This window comes from Hesperophylax consimilis, chromosome 2 (assembly GCF_061612785.1).
Source record: "Hesperophylax consimilis isolate HC1 chromosome 2, BYU_Hcon_1.0, whole genome shotgun sequence".
NCBI lineage: Eukaryota > Metazoa > Arthropoda > Insecta > Trichoptera > Limnephilidae > Hesperophylax > Hesperophylax consimilis.
The window spans coordinates 18344388-18364319 of record NC_142837.1 but is presented as its reverse complement, the minus strand read 5'-3'; the positions used below and the strand labels follow the sequence as shown (position 1 = coordinate 18364319).

Here is a 19932-nt window from a genome sequence, read left to right as displayed (position 1 = left end):
AGAATAATTTAACAAATTTATAAATAAAAAAATTAAATTTCTTTTATTTCTCGAGGTCAATTTATTAATGATGTTATTAATATGTATAGGTATTCTATCAAATATAAAATTTAGAAATGTACCAAATAAATCCACTTCCGATTTTCTCGAAAACGAAAGCTCAAATAAAAAAGTCATAACCCAAAATTGACTATAAATGAAAGGTTATTCACAAGTTATACCGTTTATACCACGAGTTTCCGAACACCGTGTGAAACAAACATTCTTTGTAGAGGAAATGTTCCTCAACACTAATGACAACAGCAAGTGAATGATGACACATTTATAAAAAATGTCAAATTAAATGCTGTAACAAAATAGTAGGTTCTGCAAATAAGTCATATCTTTTTACTAAGTTGTTTGTTTTACTTAATATTTCGATTTCATATTATAAATTCTTTGCTTTGCGACAAACGCACATGTGACGTTATATTTTAACAATTTCATTGATGTACAACTACCGCTCTCTAGCGACAAAAAAAATGATGACATTTTGACAGTTTGCGAAAATTCGCTGTCAAATAACAACCGCTTAAGAAAACGCGATAAAGCTAAAAATATACGTAGGTACTTGACATTCAATTTTTATTGGAACAACTTGTCTTCAAATGTTGATGGTTAGGTATATCTATCAATGTCGTATATCATTGAAGAAGAAGATAACACTAACAAATTTAAACGAAACATGAAACAAAAAAAGACAAAGAAAATAAAACCTGATAAATAATTATAAGCAATGATTATTAGCCTGAAACACACATACAAACTGAAAAAAAATTCCTTAATACTTTCCGCCGACGGGAATTGAACCCGCAGCCTTCTGACTGCCGGCAATGGTAGAACTACCATTTGCGCTACGTCGGCTTATTCAAAACCCGCCAAGTTATTCAATATGCACTGTGTATGTGCAATATAATATGTACATATGAGGCTGCGGGTTCAATTCCCATCAGCGGCATTTTACTTTATCCACTATGTCTTAGGCATGTATTTTTACTCGGAAGATTTTTCTCAATTTGTATGGGTGTTTCAGGCTAATAATTATTGCTTATAATATAATGTGTTATCCTTTGTATAAAAACTTTGTCTAAAAATAAAAATAAACATAACTCTCAAAAAAATATTATTGAAGTGATGGTACTCTACTTTTATACTTTAATTGTTTTTTACTTAAAATTTGATTACTACACAACACCCTTTAACTACTACTGAAATCTGTTTCCTGATGCAGCAAAAATGTAATATTTGATATTTGCACAACTTTTAGAATCTGGAATGTAGAGATTAGTGCAACCATTTTACAACTGTTACTGTAATTTTCGTCGTGAACCTTGGAGTTTTAAATAGATTTTCATTTCCGAAATGAAATTGTCAACATTCGCCACGTACTATTTCGCATCATACAAACACTATTCGGTGTGAAAGCTTTGTATGAAATAGCGGATCCCATATTAATTTAGTGGCTGAATTTTGTTACAAAAGAAGCCCTTACCTTCCTCTATCAGCTTCTTTTACCCTCTACAATTCCTTGGGTCACACGAAATTGCCCGGCATCAGGGTACAATAGGGGCTTGATTGCGCCCATTGGCCGCCTGCGGTGACACGTCTGCTACACCCTATTGTAGAAAAACGTAAGCTATAGCTTCTAAGCTGATCTGCTTCCCTTTATAAGCAAAATATAAACGTGTATGTATAAAAAAACTCCGGCTAAAAGTCAACGGTTTCCCAAATCGAAAGCTTAGGTAACAAAGCATTTTCAAATGGTCAGATTAACGTTTTAATGGAGGAAAGAGTTTTCCAAACTCCTAAAGTTCTGCACTAATACACAGCATTAACTTCAGCGCAAATGTAATAAATTGGAATAAAATTGTGTTAAATTCCACAGTTCTCGGTTTAGCCGTTTTATACAAGGGAGTTGTCAAATTTGACTGAATGAAACTTTAAGGGAGTTTATTAGAAATCTACCAAATACTATTTTTTCAAAGGCTTAGAGGTTTAAAAAAATTAAAATGGTTTGTGATATTGGTGATTTGGTTTGGTTAGAAAAATCGATGGAATAGATATATTTTAGATGCTTTATTTAAATACTGAGAGTAAGAACAGATCTTGGCCTTTGAAATAATTAAGCATTTTGGTTTTTAAGTGTTTTCGTAAGCACATAAATACATAAACTATCAAGCTTATAAAATCTAATTTAAAGTTAAAAATTTCCTTCTAATGGACCAATTTTCGGTAGTGGTTTTATTGTTTCGTCATATTGAGTTCTTTAGAAAATGATCGTAAAATATTTGAATATTTCTGCCTGAACTTTGCAAGATAAAATAAAATACACTTTTATTTCTTGCATATATCGTAACAGACGGCTGATGTTAACCGGGAATTTAAACCTTATCGTCATCTGCATATGGAGTGTTATTGTTAGCGGCCCGGTTCCAAATGTTAAACGAAGTGGTGCCCAAAATACCCAAACCCGAAAAAAATTATCGTTTTTCACAACACATCATAAAAATGAGAAAAATCATAGCTCATTTGGTAGAACAACATCCGGACAGCGATGTATTCTGGGTTCAAAACCCGATCACGCCGTTTGCCTTATTTACATTCTGGTGTGTTTTTCAAATATATTATTTTTGTGACGCTGAAAGTTTCGAAACGAAACGAAAAGTTTCAATTCTGAATGGTGGTCTTACGCCAGGGTGATACTGATAGTATCTTCCACACAAATAAAATAGTAAAAATTTTTTGCGCAAGTCGAGATTCGAACCTGCGATCTCCAGCTTGCCAGTCGAGAGCCTTACCCCTCGACTACGGAGGCCGTCATATAATTTGATTATAATTTTAATATTTAATATTTTCGTGAATCGCTCTGATTTGACAAAATATTTTACGAAAATTTAAAATTTTCATGTTTTACAAGATTAATGTGTTGGGCATATTAAATTGGCTTCACATTACCAAACGTATATCTCACTGCTTTTAATTGGCCGGGTTCGTATATTTTATTTAATTGGGCGGATTAATATTTGGCATAAATCATTATCGTTTTATTAACGGGATAATTGGAAGGTGGTTTCATTCAAATCTACACCCAATAATGTACGAGATTAATGTGGGCTCTGATTAATAATTGATCGTTTAATTATTGGAGTATTTGCAATTGTTGTGCAAATGTTTAATTAATTGTATTATGTATTTGATAACATTACGAGGTATATTTTTAATTCATTAATGTTCAGAATGCAATCTCTTTTATTGATACCTCAATAATTTATATTGTTGGAAAATGTGTTTTAGCACTGAAAAAATGTTAAAACTCATCATTTTAAGAAAGTGAAACAAGAATAATTATGTGATCTTTTTCTGCCATTGATTTGGAACTTCAAAATAAATAACAATCAGTATTATTTATTTATATTATAGAAAAAAATTTGTACCTACGCTAGTTTCAGAGATGAAACAATTTACAGATATTAAATATTTCATTATGGGTTCCTATGATATGTTTCCTTGTGATGTCTTATTTATGGTGTGTGTGGGTATGTGTGAGAGTTTATGTAAGTGTGAAAAATAGCGATCTGCGAAGGGATTTAAACGCATTTCATAGTATAGATTATTGGCATGATTCTTCTTTTGAATATTGACATTGAATCCGAATAAAATGTCGATGTAAGAGTTTAGGAAAATATTATTTTTGTTTTGTTTTCACTTTTATATTTCAAATTGGACGGGGTATATGGAAACCATCGCCTCGGAACCATTAAATAGATAACAAACACATAAGCCATGGATTACCCCAAGTGGTTTGCGACGTTTGGGTGAGAGGTGCTCGGGTTCATCGAGTGAGGTATGTCCAGGTCTTGGCGACAGATTCGCCTGTCCACCTGTTGCTTGGCGGGCCGGATCGGGAGAGGCTGGTTTGGGGACACCATTTGACCTCTCCATCTGGTCTCTCTCGACCCGTCGTCGTGCACTGCAGCGGGAGACATGTATTCATACGTCCGTCTCTCCTGGGCGCACGGAACCCTAGATACCTACCCACCCTCATACCTTCTTCCCTCCCAGAACTAGTAATAAACAATGCACAGAATAAAGAAAAATTTTAAATACTTCATCTTCTTCCTTAAAAAAACCTCCACATAGCATCTCCAAAGATGGCATAGGCGCTGAGGGAAATTATTTTCCTTGGGGCCCAATGATGAGAAAAAAGTCTTTTGCCACGGTGAAAAATATAGTGTTGTTTTTTATCACTGAAGATTAACACTAAAGACTTTTCGGATTCTGTGAATGTTCTATTCGAGTTCTATTATAATATAATTATAGGCTAGTTGCTTGACAGAACTGAAAAAAAAATTCACAGAACTTGAAATTTGAAGAATTGTTCAAATTCTCGGAAACAACTCGTCCTTAGACCGCAAGAATATTAATACCTTCACTGAATAATTTATGAATACGTTTATCCATCGATAGTATTTTCGAAATATTCAGTTTAAATGATAATCCTCAAAATTTTCAAATATTGGTAATCCATCAATATCTGTAGGTATATGTATTTTTTTTCCTTAAAAAAGAAAGACAATCATTCCCTGATTAGTAATAACCTGACAATATTTGAAAATAATACAACCACAGTAAGCAGAAAATATTGCTTGTGTTGTGATTCACGACGCCTGGGTGGGACTCAAACGCGATGTCAGCTCAGCCATTGACCAGTCGACCCGCGAATGACCGCGCGCACGCTCAGTATTTTGCATTCATATTCTTTTTAACACATTTATAGCTCGGGTGCGGGTGGCCTTATTAATTGTACAGTGGAATTCACCATGTGCACGTGTGCGCAAATTGAAGACAAATTCACAAACAAACCTTGAAAATTAAGCACTAAGCAAAAAAATGTAACGAACAAAATATCCTTGAAAAAAACATGCGAAAGTTATCAAAAAAACATCGCCCAAAACGTCCAAAAGAAACAATGGACGTCCATCGCGTTAAAAAATTAATGCATTTAATTTTCTCGTATTTAATAAATCAGAACCAAAATGTTCTATGAAATTTTTGGATAAGTACCTACTTACATACTTATCTACTTAGTTAATAAATACGACGATTCGACGATCAATCATATTTGAAAAGGTTATATTTACTGAACCACAAATTAAAACAGCCACCATCCTTAACCGAACCGGAAAAACAAATTTACCGACATACGAATTGCAAAACGCTCCAACAGTCAGAGTTAAAACAGGACTTCGCCATGCTCACTCGGTTATCATAATATTATGTTTATACCTACTATGTTATTCTTTAAATGAGGTGAATGTACTTTCCATTTTAAATCTACATTTTGATTCAGCTCGTTACTTAAACAGAACGTTCAATTACTATGATATTTTATTTATTTATTTAATAACAACAACGGTAAAAATATACCATAAACAATAAATCAAATACAATGATATCAGAAAGTATAAAATGATCAGAAACTCTATAATGATATTAAAGTAAGAGATGCAGGTACACGCAAAATTTCTAATTAGACTTTCTAGGTTTAATTGAGGTTAAGTAAATTAGGACTGCCTATACTACCAATTACGATTTTGAACATATATATTAAGTCGGAGAATTTTAATTATTTTAATTCTCTCATTAAATATTTATTTAATTATTCACGTCTTGAAGGCTTCTACACGCAAACATTATTGTAGGGAAGTTTTTCAGGAATATGATAATGTAGGTACATTAAATTTATATTAGGTCAATGGTACGAAGGTCAAAAATCCTGACGACTAAGCGAGTTTAATAACTTACATTATGTCGTTGACTGATAAATACAAGGTACGAGGGTCAAAAATCCTGACGACAAAGCGAGTCTAGTGACATATGATAAAAACATTGATTTATAATTGGTTTCGAAACCACTACCTCTAGGGCCAGATCCTAGGTTTATGGCACTCAACCATAGATATAGTAAAAAAGTGATTTTAAATATTTTTCTGCGAATTTCTCTAAAATAATTATACATCAATATATGAATATTATCATAATTTGTATGAAAATGTTTTAAAAAAAATTTTTTTTTTAGTTGGATAATTATAGTATATGATAGAGGTTTCATATTTATGACAAATAGAAAACAAAAGAGGATATAAAAAGCAAAGAGTTCACAAAAATACCAATTTTCTACGTATTTGACTTTTTACGTAAGTATGAGTAGACTTACATTTTATTGGTCAAGATTTAAGAGATTTAATATTAAAGCCTTTTTGTACCTAGCTTCTGTGCAGTTAAACAGATCTGCTACATCTGCGTACCTATTACTAATTTCATGTTATCTAGGTACAAGCGAGTGTTTGTAATGTAATTGTAATTGTCTTAGAATTGTTACAATTAAACCAACCGTTTTTTTGACCGGTCAGTGGTTGAGTGGGCATAGCGCTTGGGTCTCACCCGAGCGTCGCGTGTTCGATTCCTCGGCTGGCTAAGTCCTCCATCACAACACAAGCAACATTTTCGGCTTTCTGTGGTGGTAGTAGGAGATTTTCAAACATTGTTGGGTTATTCGTAACCTGGGAATGTTTGTCTTTCTTTTAAAAAAAAAAAAAAAAAAAAAAAAAAAAAAAAAAAAAAAAAAAAAAAAACAAAAAAAAAAACAAAAAAAAAAACAAAAAAAAAAGAGGGTTTTAGAACGAGTAGTTCTTATGGGTACATGAAATTCAAGGAGGTTAATTAAATCAAGGCTGTCTACACTACCATTTATAATTTTGAACATAAATATTAAATATTTTATGAAAACTTCAGAAGTTTTCTTCGAAAATTATAGATGGCAGAACTTGCGTTTGTAGCTAGCATGCAGAGGCGGTTCCTTGGTACGTGCATTTGTGCATTGCACTGCTTGTATTCAATCTCCACATAACAAATTACAACGACATCTGTGCCCCAGTGATCGATGTAAAAAATTCGTAATTCCCGTCAGGTCATTATTTGAGCTATCTTCTAGTAAAAAAATCCCACGCAAGAGCAAACGGGCGTGCATACCCCGATATGCACAGAACCAACTTTTACCATACTACTAAAACAGCGTCGGGCGGTATCGAGACAGCCCGAAGTAGCCGAAACGGTGACATGAGCGAGACAGATTACACTCTTAACGTCAAATTACGTGTTAGAGCAGTGCAGATACATAACCCATCCGTGCATTATCGAAGTGCTTTGACGACGAGTGAATTTTGCATCACTTTGATCATGCGTAATCCAATGCGTTTGGAATGGATTCGCTTAGAAATACTAATGTTCAATGTTAACGCAACAACATTAACACATTGGAACACGTTCGCGGTGAAATCAAACGGTTTCGCTATATTTTCAACGATGAATTGAGTGTCTTTTATTTTCAAGATAATTTTGTATTATTTAATCAGTTATTTTACAAATATAACTTAGAAGATAGAATGAATTGCAGTAGGTGTTCCCATTCATTAATTTTCTCCACCTAAATTACAGACTAGGTACATTTTAAAAGTGAAATGCACTACTGGTAATTACAGTCACGGGCCGCGTCTGCTAGCATGTAGAGCAAATGTGTACAACAGACGTTAGTGTATTAATTCTAAAGATTCCTTGAAATAATCATGTGAAAAATTTAACCAGGACCGAGTAGAGAGTAGGTGGTTAGGTAATAGTTACCCCTTGTGAGCCGACACATGGTGATGCGGGTGAGGAAACAGATGTACATAAGACAAAGGTTGCTCCGCATGGTGCTAGCGGCGGGTAGGCGGGGCTCGGAGGACGGGCGGGACTCGTGGTGAGGGGGCGCACAGTGGGGCCCGTAAGGTCATCTCCCCCGTCTACCTCCTACACTTCTCCTGTAAAATTAAAAATGACATTAATGAAAACATCTTTGGACATGTGATTTAATAGACGTAAAAAACACTTTTATCACTCAAAAGAATTTCGAATCATCTACACTACACTTTATTACATACACTACATTTTACTACATACACTACATTTTTATTAATATATTATGTAGGTAGGTACGTCATCTTTTAGATGTTTGTATCTTCATCAGTAAATCCTGTCCATAATATGTTTTTATGCATAACGGAGAGGCACAGAACTGGAAGAGAAAGGATGAAAGTAGACTGACAGCTGTTGTTCCCAATCCAATTGAGTAACTTTTTAACTATTATTTGATCAAATCCAGGACCAGGTCCACATTTTGCTATTGTGTGCTATGTTTGATGACTTCACTGCTATGTTTGATGACTTCACAGGGATGCCTGGGTTCATAGGATAAAGTGTGTTCAAGAAGGGCCTGCCCAACAACTGTGTGGCGTGTCAGATCGGGAGAGGGTGGTTTGGGGTGACCCTTTGAACTCTCCAACTAGTCTCTTTTGACCCTTCGCCTTGCGTCACACCGGAAGCTTTAGATTCATGTGTCCATCATACCTGGACTCACTAATTCCTAGATTCCTACCAACCCCTCATACCTTTCCTTCCCAGAACTTCCTATCATTCCTTTCCTTAAATGACCCTCCACACATAATCCCCAAAGATGACATAAGCACTGAGAGAAATTATTCTCCTCGGGGCCCCTATGTGTGTTTAATGGAAAAAAATCGTTCATATATTTTTGATTACTTCCGTGACCAAGCGATTATGATTCTTGACCAGGATCCAGAGATCGTGTATTCAGAATTAATTATGGATATCATTATGGACATCATTCACTAAAAATATGTTAAATAAGAGAGAACCAAGGTGAAATCCTTGAGGAAATCCTGAGGCTATGGGGACGAAACTAGAGCAAAAACCTTGTACAGTTACAACTTGCGCGCGATTTCTTGATTGAAAATTAAAAACGTCTCTTTGAATTTCAGTTTTGTTTTCGGTGATGAATGTATGCAAATCTTGGAAGCAAAAATTAACCCACTTCCCGACATTCGGTCGAGCTGAAACTTGGCAGATGGACTCATTGGTGGTGACAATGCAATTGATCAATCAGGTACACATACGCGGACATGCACGCATTTCTCTGAAATTGGATGATAATACAGCGGTTTATTTACTAAATAAATGTCGGTCCTAGCCGATACGCATCTGGCAAGGTGGTAGCGCGGTTGACTCCGGTTCCTGCTAAGGAAGGTATTATCCTCATCCAAATAAAAAATATTTTAAAGTAGATGTAAGTATTGTAGCAAAAAAACTTTACCGGTTGATATTTTTTTAGTACCTCCATAGTTTTAGTTACATATATAAATAAAGACCGAAAATTAATTTTAAATTTTTAGTAACAAGCTCAGAATGTATCGAGGTACCTTCTTCCCAACATTTTTTTCCTCGTCCTATTCTTGACTCTCTTTAGCGGTACAACAAACCCAACGTTTGGGTTTCGGGCTACATTGGCTCCGGGCAGTTTGCACTCTCATCTACCTATCCCCATAAAAAGATGTATTTAGCCATAACCTTAAAATTTCTCGTTTTTTTACATTAACCTCACATAAATAATTTTCCTCAGGGCCTGTGTCATCTTTGGGAAGGGTCTTTTTAAGGAAATGAAGGAGAAGAAGTTCTGAGAAGGACAAAGGTATGAGAGGTGGGTAGGAATTTAAGGTTAAACGCAACGCTCGTTGTATTCTACGTGTTCACAGATGACGTTAATTAATTAATTTTGTTTAAATACGCTTTTGCAAGGTATTGCTTTACAATATTAAGACAAATCATTTGTTTGCGCCCGTATATACGCAATATGAATATGAATCAATAGTTTTGTTCGTTTAAAGACTTAATTCTTTCGAGAAAGGCACACAAATACAATATTTTACCGATGATTCAATCCAATATTGTATTCGTATGCCTTTCTCGATAGAATTGAGTTTTTATATGGACAAAACTATTTATTCATATTCATATTGCGTATATGAGGGCGCAAACAAATAATTTGTCTTAATACTGTAAAGCAATACCTTGCAAAAGCGTATTTAAACAAAATTAATTAATTAACGCCATCTGTGAACACGTAGAATACAACGAGCGTTGCGTTTAACCTTAAGGATCAGCGTGTCCAGGAGTGACGGACAAATGATATATACATCTCGTTGCGAGGTAAGGCGATGGGTCAAGAGAGAGAAGTTGAAGAGGTCAAAGGGTATGCCCAACCCAGCCTCTCAGAACCCGGGCACCCCTGCTAAATCACCAAACATAGGAAGAAATTTGGGGTGACCTACGTCAGAGGTGTTGGTTATTAGGGGGGTTATTCGGGGCGGCGGTAACCAAACCCGTCTTGCAAATTGCAATTTTTTTATTCCCCAGTGACATTATACAACATTTGCTCGTTCCATGGTTAATGAAAGAAATCTAATACCATCCTCGACTATCATTAAATCAACACCTTTCGTAGCCATTCTATCATTTATCATCATAAATCATTCAAATTATGTGCCATTATATAACATTCACGGACATTCGACATGTAGAGAATAAGGTGATACAAATGTAACCAATAATTGCCTGTTTGTGTTTATGTCTCTACGTCTTGAATGTACCCCAAAAATTATAATATTCGTGCGAAATACGCGACACTTTTTGAATTAATTGTTTTAGCGCTCGGAGCATCTTCAAACAAAAACAAAAAATAAAAACCACTCTATAACTTATCTTTGTACTTTATCTTCAATTTGAATAATGTTCTCTATCCGGTTTCACACAACTACAAAATATATTTAATGAACAAATTGGTATCTAGGCACATGTTTAGAACGACAAATGTACAAGACGGCTCTATAGTCCATGATATTAATAATTTAAAATATTAGCTCTGATTTATGAAATTCATACATTTAAATGCGAGCAAATTACAGTCATGATAGTAGTGTCTTTTCTTAATTTGTATTTCTTCTCTTCTCTTCTCTTTTCATCTCTACCTTCCAACATTCAAAACTTTTTCAATCTCTCAAAGAAAAAACAAACAAGGCTCACCCATCTCAATGCATTTCAAAGAAAAGAGTACTACTGATATGAAAGTAAGGGTTAACTGTTTTGCTGACTACTTTAAAAGTGTTTATGACGAAGATATCCCAGAAAATTACATCCCACCTTCATCTATTAAGACCTGGCATTCCGAATTTCTACCGAACTATAACAAGTTTCCCTTAAATACTTAAAGTTTTTAAGTTCTTCAAATATATATGTTATTTTTTGATAATATCCGTTCATTCATTTTGCTACAAAAATTTAATTCTTGAAATTTTCTCGATAAAAAAAAATAGCAAAAAAAAAAAAAAAATAGTTTTGTTCTGTTATTCGACATATAACAGGTGTGACAAAATTCACAGCGTTTCTTTAAATACTTCTTGAGACATTGTCGAGAGATTTTAGCTCTATTTCGTGTTTAATTAAATATTTTGACAGCATTCGCTTACGTCTGTTCATTCCAATCGTTTTGAATATTAGCGCGCTTTTTCTTATATTCGGATTTACATAAGTCCCTTTCAAACAATCGTCATTCGCTGCTCAGACGGCTTACTTAATAGACATATGCTTGTGCATTCGGCACCTAAAATTATGTGATTTATTGAAAATAATGTTTTAATTAAAATATTTTAATAATTTATTTTACCTGTATATATCGGCATTTATCGGTTTAGCATTTTATCGGTTGAATTATATTGTTTTTCAAAAATGGGAAATAAAGAACAAAAAATATTTGAAATGTCCAAAAGTTACACATGTTGTAATCTGGATGAAACCTTTTTCCTCTTGAGGACGTGCAAGCCCGTTTTACATAGTCCCCGTATATTTATTATCACATTCATATTAATATATTATATCCAACATATTATTTTTTATATTATGTTGAAATATGTTTTTTACTCCAAATAAATACTTAATATTTTATTAATTTGTAGAATGAAAGTTTTAATAGCAAACTTTCGGTGTCCGATTGTCGGTACCATGATATGTGAAATGGCCTGCTTTGGCGTAAGTTTCACTACATAACATTACGGGACGTTCTACCGTTCTATATCCTGAAAGGGTACCAAGGGTACAAAAACGATCTCTCCAAAATGCAAGATCCAATCGTTTTTTATTTATTTCTATATCATATTTACAGTGTTTACATAATTATTTTTATTTGTACATGATATATTTCAAACTTATAACTATAATATGTTGTGTGTAAGGTAGGTTTGAGAAGGTGATACTGTATGTGAGTAATATTGTATGTTTCGTGAACACCTCACTAGGAGAACCTGTGCTGAGGTGTTTACGTGGTTATGTATAGGTATGAAAAGTATTTATGTGTTGTAGAAGAAAGTTTTTTTTGTTGTTTTTTTTTTGGTTTTTGTAAATTGAATATTCATAGTAAATATGTTAAAAACAATTGTAAAAGTTTCTGTAAATTCGTATTGATTGGCATTGGTACAGCGGCAGATAAGATTTATCGAAACTTTACATACAAAATTGTTTAAGTTGGAAAAAATATCAATCATGACGTAAAATATACTTTCTATAAGTATATTCCACCAAACTAGGCACATGCCTGTGTTGTGTTGGTTGATTATATATACAGTACATTAAATTAACAAATCAAGAATGAAATATAGAAGAAATTAAAATAAGTAAAAATGTATTTAATTAAAATAAAATAAGAAGTATATAATTTAATATAATATATGTAGAATACAATTAAAATATATAAATTCAATTTACAAAATCAGTTTATTAATAGGAAAGAAAAAAATAACTGTTGATATTTTAAATGGGCGAGTTAGTGTTTATGTGAAATACAATTAAATAATTTTAAACAATATTTCAAAAGATTAAAATATAGTAAAATTTTAAAAAGTAAGTATAGATATATATATATATATATATATATATATATATATATATATATATATATATATATATATATATATATATATATATATATTTCATAGTAAAAAGTAAAAAATATATATATTTATATAAGAAGTTATTAAAATTATATACATATAGCATCGAAGTGAGTTTGTATTACTAGGTAAGCAAATTTAAAAGTATGGTAAACTATTTATGTGTATGTGCGAGTTACAGTGACATATGTGTATACATTATTCTTCAGCATTTTAAGTAAGAGCCTCAGAGCCTGTGTAGTCTTTGAGGATGCTGTGTGAATATTTTTTTTAGGATAGGGAGGAGGTAAACTATGTCTTGAAGAGATCCATATTGTAGAAGGGAGGAAATACCGAGGCCAGCAAATAATTCCACGTTAATAATAGACGTTAGAACATAATTTTATAATGCCTACATCTCATATTACTATATAATAATAGACGTTAGAACATTATTTATAATGCCTACATCTCATATTACTATATAATAATTGAATGGATAAATAAATAAATACAAAAAAGTCTCCTGTTTTACAAATCTTACAAGGTACATAGTGCCCAAACGTTTTTGATAGAAAAAATTAGCTTAAAACAGTATGCATCATCTTCGTGTTGCTATAAATTAACTTCAAAATGTATATTGAGGTGTAAATCATATACGTGTGTATAATTTATATAAATGTACAAAAAGTAGATATTATATATGTATACGTACAGATGTCCAGTGTGTAAAGTTCCATATAGTGGGTACAGTGAACTAATATCGAGAGGTGATTTTTCGTGATTATATAAGTAAAAAAAATAATGTAATTTTTTCGAAATGCCAACTTTTTAAGTTAGATTTCAAGTAAATAAGTTAAAAAGGTAAAGGAAAAATATTTTTCTGTGGAAAAAAAAGCAATGGAATTTCGAAAAAAATGATTTTTTTTTTTACTTCTTTCATCATGTTGATCACATCCCGAAGTTATTGCGCTTAACCCCCGGACATCCTGTAAAGATAATCTGATAATAAAAACCTTCATATGATAAAATTTTATTTCAAAACGATAAATCTTGTTTAATATCATTTTATAAAAGCACACATATTTATATATATATATATATATATACACATATATAAACAGATTCATAATTAATATGTACAAACAACTAAGTTACACTTTAATAGAAGGTGTCCGGGGGTAAAGTGTAATAACTTCGGGAGGTGATTCTACATGATGGCGGAAGAAAAAAAGATTTATAACTTTTTTCGATTTCAATGTTTGTTTTTCCATTATTTACCTGTACGAACAATTATTTTTTTTACCAAAAAATTATCTTTTTTACTTGTACTATCGTTTAGAAAGACCCCCCGAAGTAAAAGCAGTTTACCCCCTGTACCTAGATTACATGAAATTAGTAATAGGTACCCAGATGTAGCGGATCTGTTTAACTGTACAGAAGCAAGGTACAAAAAGGCCGTACTATCATATACCTCTTTATAATATTTTATATGCACTTGTATCTTCTTCTAGAGCTTGTATAAATTTTATACTTTCTGTCTTCATTTTATGATCGAATGCCTCAGTTAATTGTTATTTTTGTTTGAATTATTACTAGTGTTTGATTGTGCTTGTATTCTATGTAATTATTGTGTATGGTATATTTACACCATGGATATAAAATAAAGAGTAATATTTAAATGTATTGTGCAAAGCTCCATAACACTGTGAAATATATTTAGCTTACTAAAAATAGTTGTATTGACTCTTAGTTTCAGACAAAAAGTCGGTGCAAATTTTATGACCTCCGTTGGAGATTTTTAGTTGCTTCGTTAGAAAAAAATTCTGTTTTATAAAAAATTCTGCTTTAAGGAACTATGATTCAAAGGTAGCTATTTTAAGTAAATTTTATGAAAAGTTAGATATTTTTTACATGTTTTGTGTGGCATAAGATTGCTTACTGCTTGCATTTTCTAATGGGGTCTACATTGCAAAAAACTTTTTGCACTGCTTTGGTACGTTCATTGATCTACCAACTTTCTACAAAAGCTTTGCAAATTTCAAATGTCCAAGCTCTTCTTTGAAGAATTTTAGTTGCTTCAAATAGACTTTTAGTTTTACTACTCGTTTTTTTTCTACTTTTTCTTTTTCGTGGGTCAGAAAAATTAATGCTTCAATAAACAAGAATTTTTTGAAGATATTATTCCACGTGTTTTCTTTTTTTTTTGGCAGGTGGCTTGACTTTGGGGAAATGTTTTCTGACTGAAAATTTCTACAAGTTCCTCGAAGCATTATATGTTTGATAAGCGAGCGCGTAAACTGTTTAAAATTCCCAACTGTCACCTGGTGCCTTAAAGTACGTCACAAATTTGAGGCGGAGACCTATATTTATATTTGTGCGAAAAAGCCTTCTCAACATGACTTGTGTTAAATGAAAACTTTTTTTTATTTGTTGGCCACGTACTTATTTCCAAAATAAAAAAATCGACGCCTTGAAATAACTAACTCTATTATCGCTAAAAAAAGAAATTGGCAAACGATAACTTTGTTAATATTTGTGAGTTATTCTCGAAATCGAGGGGTTTTTATATAGTTATAAGTTGTAATTGAAAACATTTGAAAGTTCGATTCTTTCTGGAAGTTTTTTTTAAAGATTTTACTGTTTCGGTAAGAGTAAAAAGTTATTTAAAGTAAAAAGTTACCGAGCATTTAAAGAAATGCTCGGTAGCTTTTGAAGAGTTATGACAATCTAATTTTCTTATTGAACCTAAATTCTTTGTCTTTTGACAGTTTCAAAGGATTTTTTAAAGCTTCATAGCTCATGATAAAATTTACTAAGAAATAAATTGAGAAGATAAAAAATTGATTGATATAAATATAATATTATGCTGTACTATTCTCTGTAATTTAGTATGTGAATGGCACATGTTGTGCCGTATATGTGAAAATAAATAAATAAATATATAGTGGTATATACTGTCAGTATCGCCCGTGAAAGGACAACCATTCAGAATCGAAACTTTGCTTGAAATGGTTTGAGCCATGTATGGTGACCAGATCTAAATAGCCTGATACTTCCCCAGCTTCTTTACCCATCTTCTTCTTCTCCTCAATACCTTCAGATTTACCACATACCCCAAATTGGGATATTATAGTTCCACTACGTCTCGGCTATTGGTACTCTAGTGCGATAATCACGTTTAAAGGGTTTATGCCTTTCAAAATCTTATCATTATACCATTTTTAGTAAAAATTTGATTCTTGATAAATCCGTGGCTGATTGAAGGTCTCTTCGGTGCCTACTTAATAGAATATCGCCCTCGAGGAGCTCTTCAAGGAAGTGGTCCTGGCTCCGGACCACCCGTTCCTCGGGAAAATGGAGCAGGCCACTATTGGCAAAGGCAAAAAGGATGCTGCCGAAGACCAGACTATTGAAACCAGATATAAATTTTCAGAAGTAAAGGATACGGAAGAAGCACCTGATACAAAAAAATATGTATCACGTGTATTAGCTACAACAATAGCTGCATTCAAATTAGCAGGTGCAGTAAAAGATGTGTCAAATAAAGCAGTTGCCACAATAAAAGAATAGACAAACATTTCCGGGCTACAAATAACCTTAAGATATTTGAAATTCTCCTACTACCACAACAGTAAGCAGATAATGTTGCTTGTGTTGTGATGGAGGACTTAGCCAGCCGAGGAATTGAACACACTACGCCTGGGTGGGTTCCAAGCACGATGCCAACTCAGTCACTGTTAACCACGGAGCTGTTAAAAAAAAAATGGTCATAAGGAAGATATGAGAGTTGAAGCAATGACAGCAGATGCTCTATAAAAAAGATACAACTGGGAAAGTTAAGGAAGCAACTGATCATAAAATCATTTACCTTTTTAAAGAATGTAACTCGATGTAATATATTTATACTTAAATCTTTCTTTATTATTAATTAATATTTGTATATTATTTTATATTTCATTAATTTCTGTATATTATTTATATTTATTATTAAATATTACAATTATTGTATCTTCTTAAGATTAACAAAGAATAATAAATGATTGTTTGAGATGGCAATATATTACCTGTAACAGTAATCATAACAGTAATTATAAGTTATAAAATGGACAGTCTTGTCTGTGACGGGTATATAATTTATGTAACTGCCATAATAACTTACCTATACATAACCCACGCAAGTCTTGTGATCATATGTAACTGCTATCATTAATTTAGAGAAAATGGTGTTTGTTGACCTAGTTCTAGATGTCATTATGTCAAAGTCAAAGATATCAATTATTTTTGAGCGGCTCTTCGAAGACCCTATCATCTCCTTTGGCAATATTTAAAGTTGGTGTGCGTTAATTAAAACAAATTATTACTTTACTTATTTATTCACACTTAAGAGGAACGGTAGCGTGGTCTTTTTTATACAAAACGCTGTCGTTCCCCTCTGTAGTAGAGTGTAGTGCTTCTCGACCCTGTACCTAGTAACTGTTTACCCATAAAATTCGAAAAAACTAAAATGGGGATTTCATATTCTAATTACATAAGCTTTTTCATATTTTTTTAAACCTAATCTTTAAATGATCCCAATTCTTTGCTTTATCTTTATATTCCCCAATTCTACGATTTATGAATTTTATTATTAATTTCACTTGTATTAATGAATATGTGGTTACTTTGAATTCATATGCTAGTTTGTGATATTACACAATCAAGTTTATAAAAATCTGTATTAAAAATCAAACGAAAATTCCAATCGTTTTTACTAGATAACTTTAATTTTACAACACCTTATACTTGCATTACGCAACCGCGTAATTTCCTTACACTGTATACGCATACGAAGTAGGTACGAAGACGATGCGAACATGATTGCGTCGCGGTTTGAAGCGATATAAAGCGAAGCGATGCGAAAGGTCAATGCTGTCCTGCATGCTCACCACCCGCTCCCGCTTCGCAATTTTCAGAAACCTATTTCTGTTGAAGAAAAATTGACGCTGATTTCGAGTTACGTGTTACGAGTTACGAGCTCGAGTTTATTTAATTCAATTAATAAGTATTAAAACCTTTAAAACATTACTTAATTTTACCAAGTATCTATCTTATAATACTCAATAGATTAAAATTGTCCGCGGGCGTACTCATCTGCAAACTGTAACCGCAATGTAATAATACGATGATTTGTATGTAATATGTAAAATAAACAAAAAACGTTATTTATTGTATACTGCACCTACATTCACCTGCATTCCAAGAATACCTACAAAGGCATTCGCCAGTTCCTGACGAGTATAATGTGTTTGGACTCGCCTCGGTGCTGCGCGGGTAATTGTGATAATCGCTCAACAACAGGGCAAAGCCAGATAATGGCTCACTCGATGGCGGCATCGTTCCCGCCTGTAATAGTTCCATCCTTCTACATTTATACCTATATTGAAATAATGGTTATTTCTCCTGTCTGATCTGCAAAATGTTGTAACATCCTGGTCATTGCCCTTCGATTTTCCTAAGCTGTTGGTGGCGCCCTTAGAGGACTACCTTAAGAAGAAACCCTAGCTAAGTCTTTCGACCCCCGTATGGAACATACGGCAGAAGATCTTAAGATTTAATTCGCAATAATGCCCCTTTTTCAGCGTTGTGTATTTTTTGGTTTTGAAATTCATATGAGATATGAACGGGCTATTAATGCATATATTTGTGGTAATCCTGGTTCGTTTAAATTAGAGTGAATGATCCCTCCACTATTGAAATTTTAAAAACTTTCTTATAAGACCGCGCGTTCAGCCTACTCTCGTCTCCTACAGTACCCCTAACTCTAATACAGTGGTAATCGCTTGTAAACCTTTCCTTTTAAGCTCTTTCCTACCTTTAATAAATCCGAGGACATGAAATAGTTTCGTTATTGCATAAATTAGTATAGTATGGTGTTGACATGCATAGTGCGACGGTTTTCACCATCTCAGCTCCGGGGTCGCCTTCATTCTGTTTTACATATATTAATTTTGTTATTCGACACTTAATCTTTTATATGAAAGGGACGAGAGGGGGGAGGGGAGAGAGGAAGGGTAAACTATGTGATCGAAATGTTTTTTTTTTGCAAATTACGTTGGCTCCTCCGCTGACCAAATACGAGAACGGTGGATGGCGATCAGAAATCAAACGCTGACTCCGACGTGGCTAGACTATACCCCACAGCTGGCGATCCATTTCATAAAGATACCCTGACCTGTCGGATCCTTTCACGTCCAAGAGAAAGCGAATTAAGTCATCACGCCACTTCCGAAATCGCTCCAACGCCCATTCCTCCGGACGAACTACTTTACTGAGTCTAGATGGGGAAGGTAATTGCATCCCATATCATGATACTAACGCGATAAGTGTGTCGTGTAGGTTTTGCCTGATGAAGCTCAAACTCCCACGTGCCGTCAGACCTACAGTTCACCTCAAAGAAGCTGCTGTAATTCCGCCAAGGGAGCGTTCCAGTTGGCTTACATCAGCCTCTCGGTCGACATCATTGGATAATGTGATAGTGCTGCGGACTTATCCCCACGTCATCTCACGCCGCCGCCCTCCACGTGGATTTTCACAGACGTCCAAAGTGCCTTCGTCCTACACGCCCCAACTGCAGGCCATGTTCCCGTTCATTACCAATTGGCATCACTATTTCCATTCCACTTTCGTGCCCAATAACTCCACACGGCCCCGTCAGAGGGTGTAGTCCATCCAGCGCTTCGTTGGCCCGATCCGTCCACGCTGACAGCCCCTCTCACGTGATAGCGTGAGAAAAAAATCCTTCTGTCTAGTCCGTATTTGTGAGATACGGATTTGCAGCGACGCTATCAGACATTACCCAACTATGAAGTTTACTCGAGGGGTAAATTTGGGAATGGGGTAAGGCTTGAGGGTAATTATATTGATATTGTCGGGGAATCCTGAAAATTGACATGTTGGTTTAATGTACATATTAAAGTGGATTAGTAGTAACTGTCAGTCGGCAAATATCAGCTTCACGTGTTCCAAGTCCATCTGGGAA

The 19932-nt window shown here is 33.8% G+C and overlaps 1 protein-coding gene across 1 annotated transcript in view; it reads right to left on the bottom strand.

Annotated features, from left to right (window-relative positions):
* The window catches only part of LOC149425775 (uncharacterized), a 299336-nt gene that overhangs the window by 234141 nt on the left and 45263 nt on the right, over window positions 1-19932 (bottom strand). Inside the window, exon 2 of the mRNA XM_089641680.1 lies at window positions 7720-7898. Coding sequence (XP_089497806.1) covers window positions 7720-7789 — 70 coding nt within the window. The 5' untranslated portion in view covers window positions 7790-7898. The remainder of the gene's footprint in view (window positions 1-7719; window positions 7899-19932) is intronic.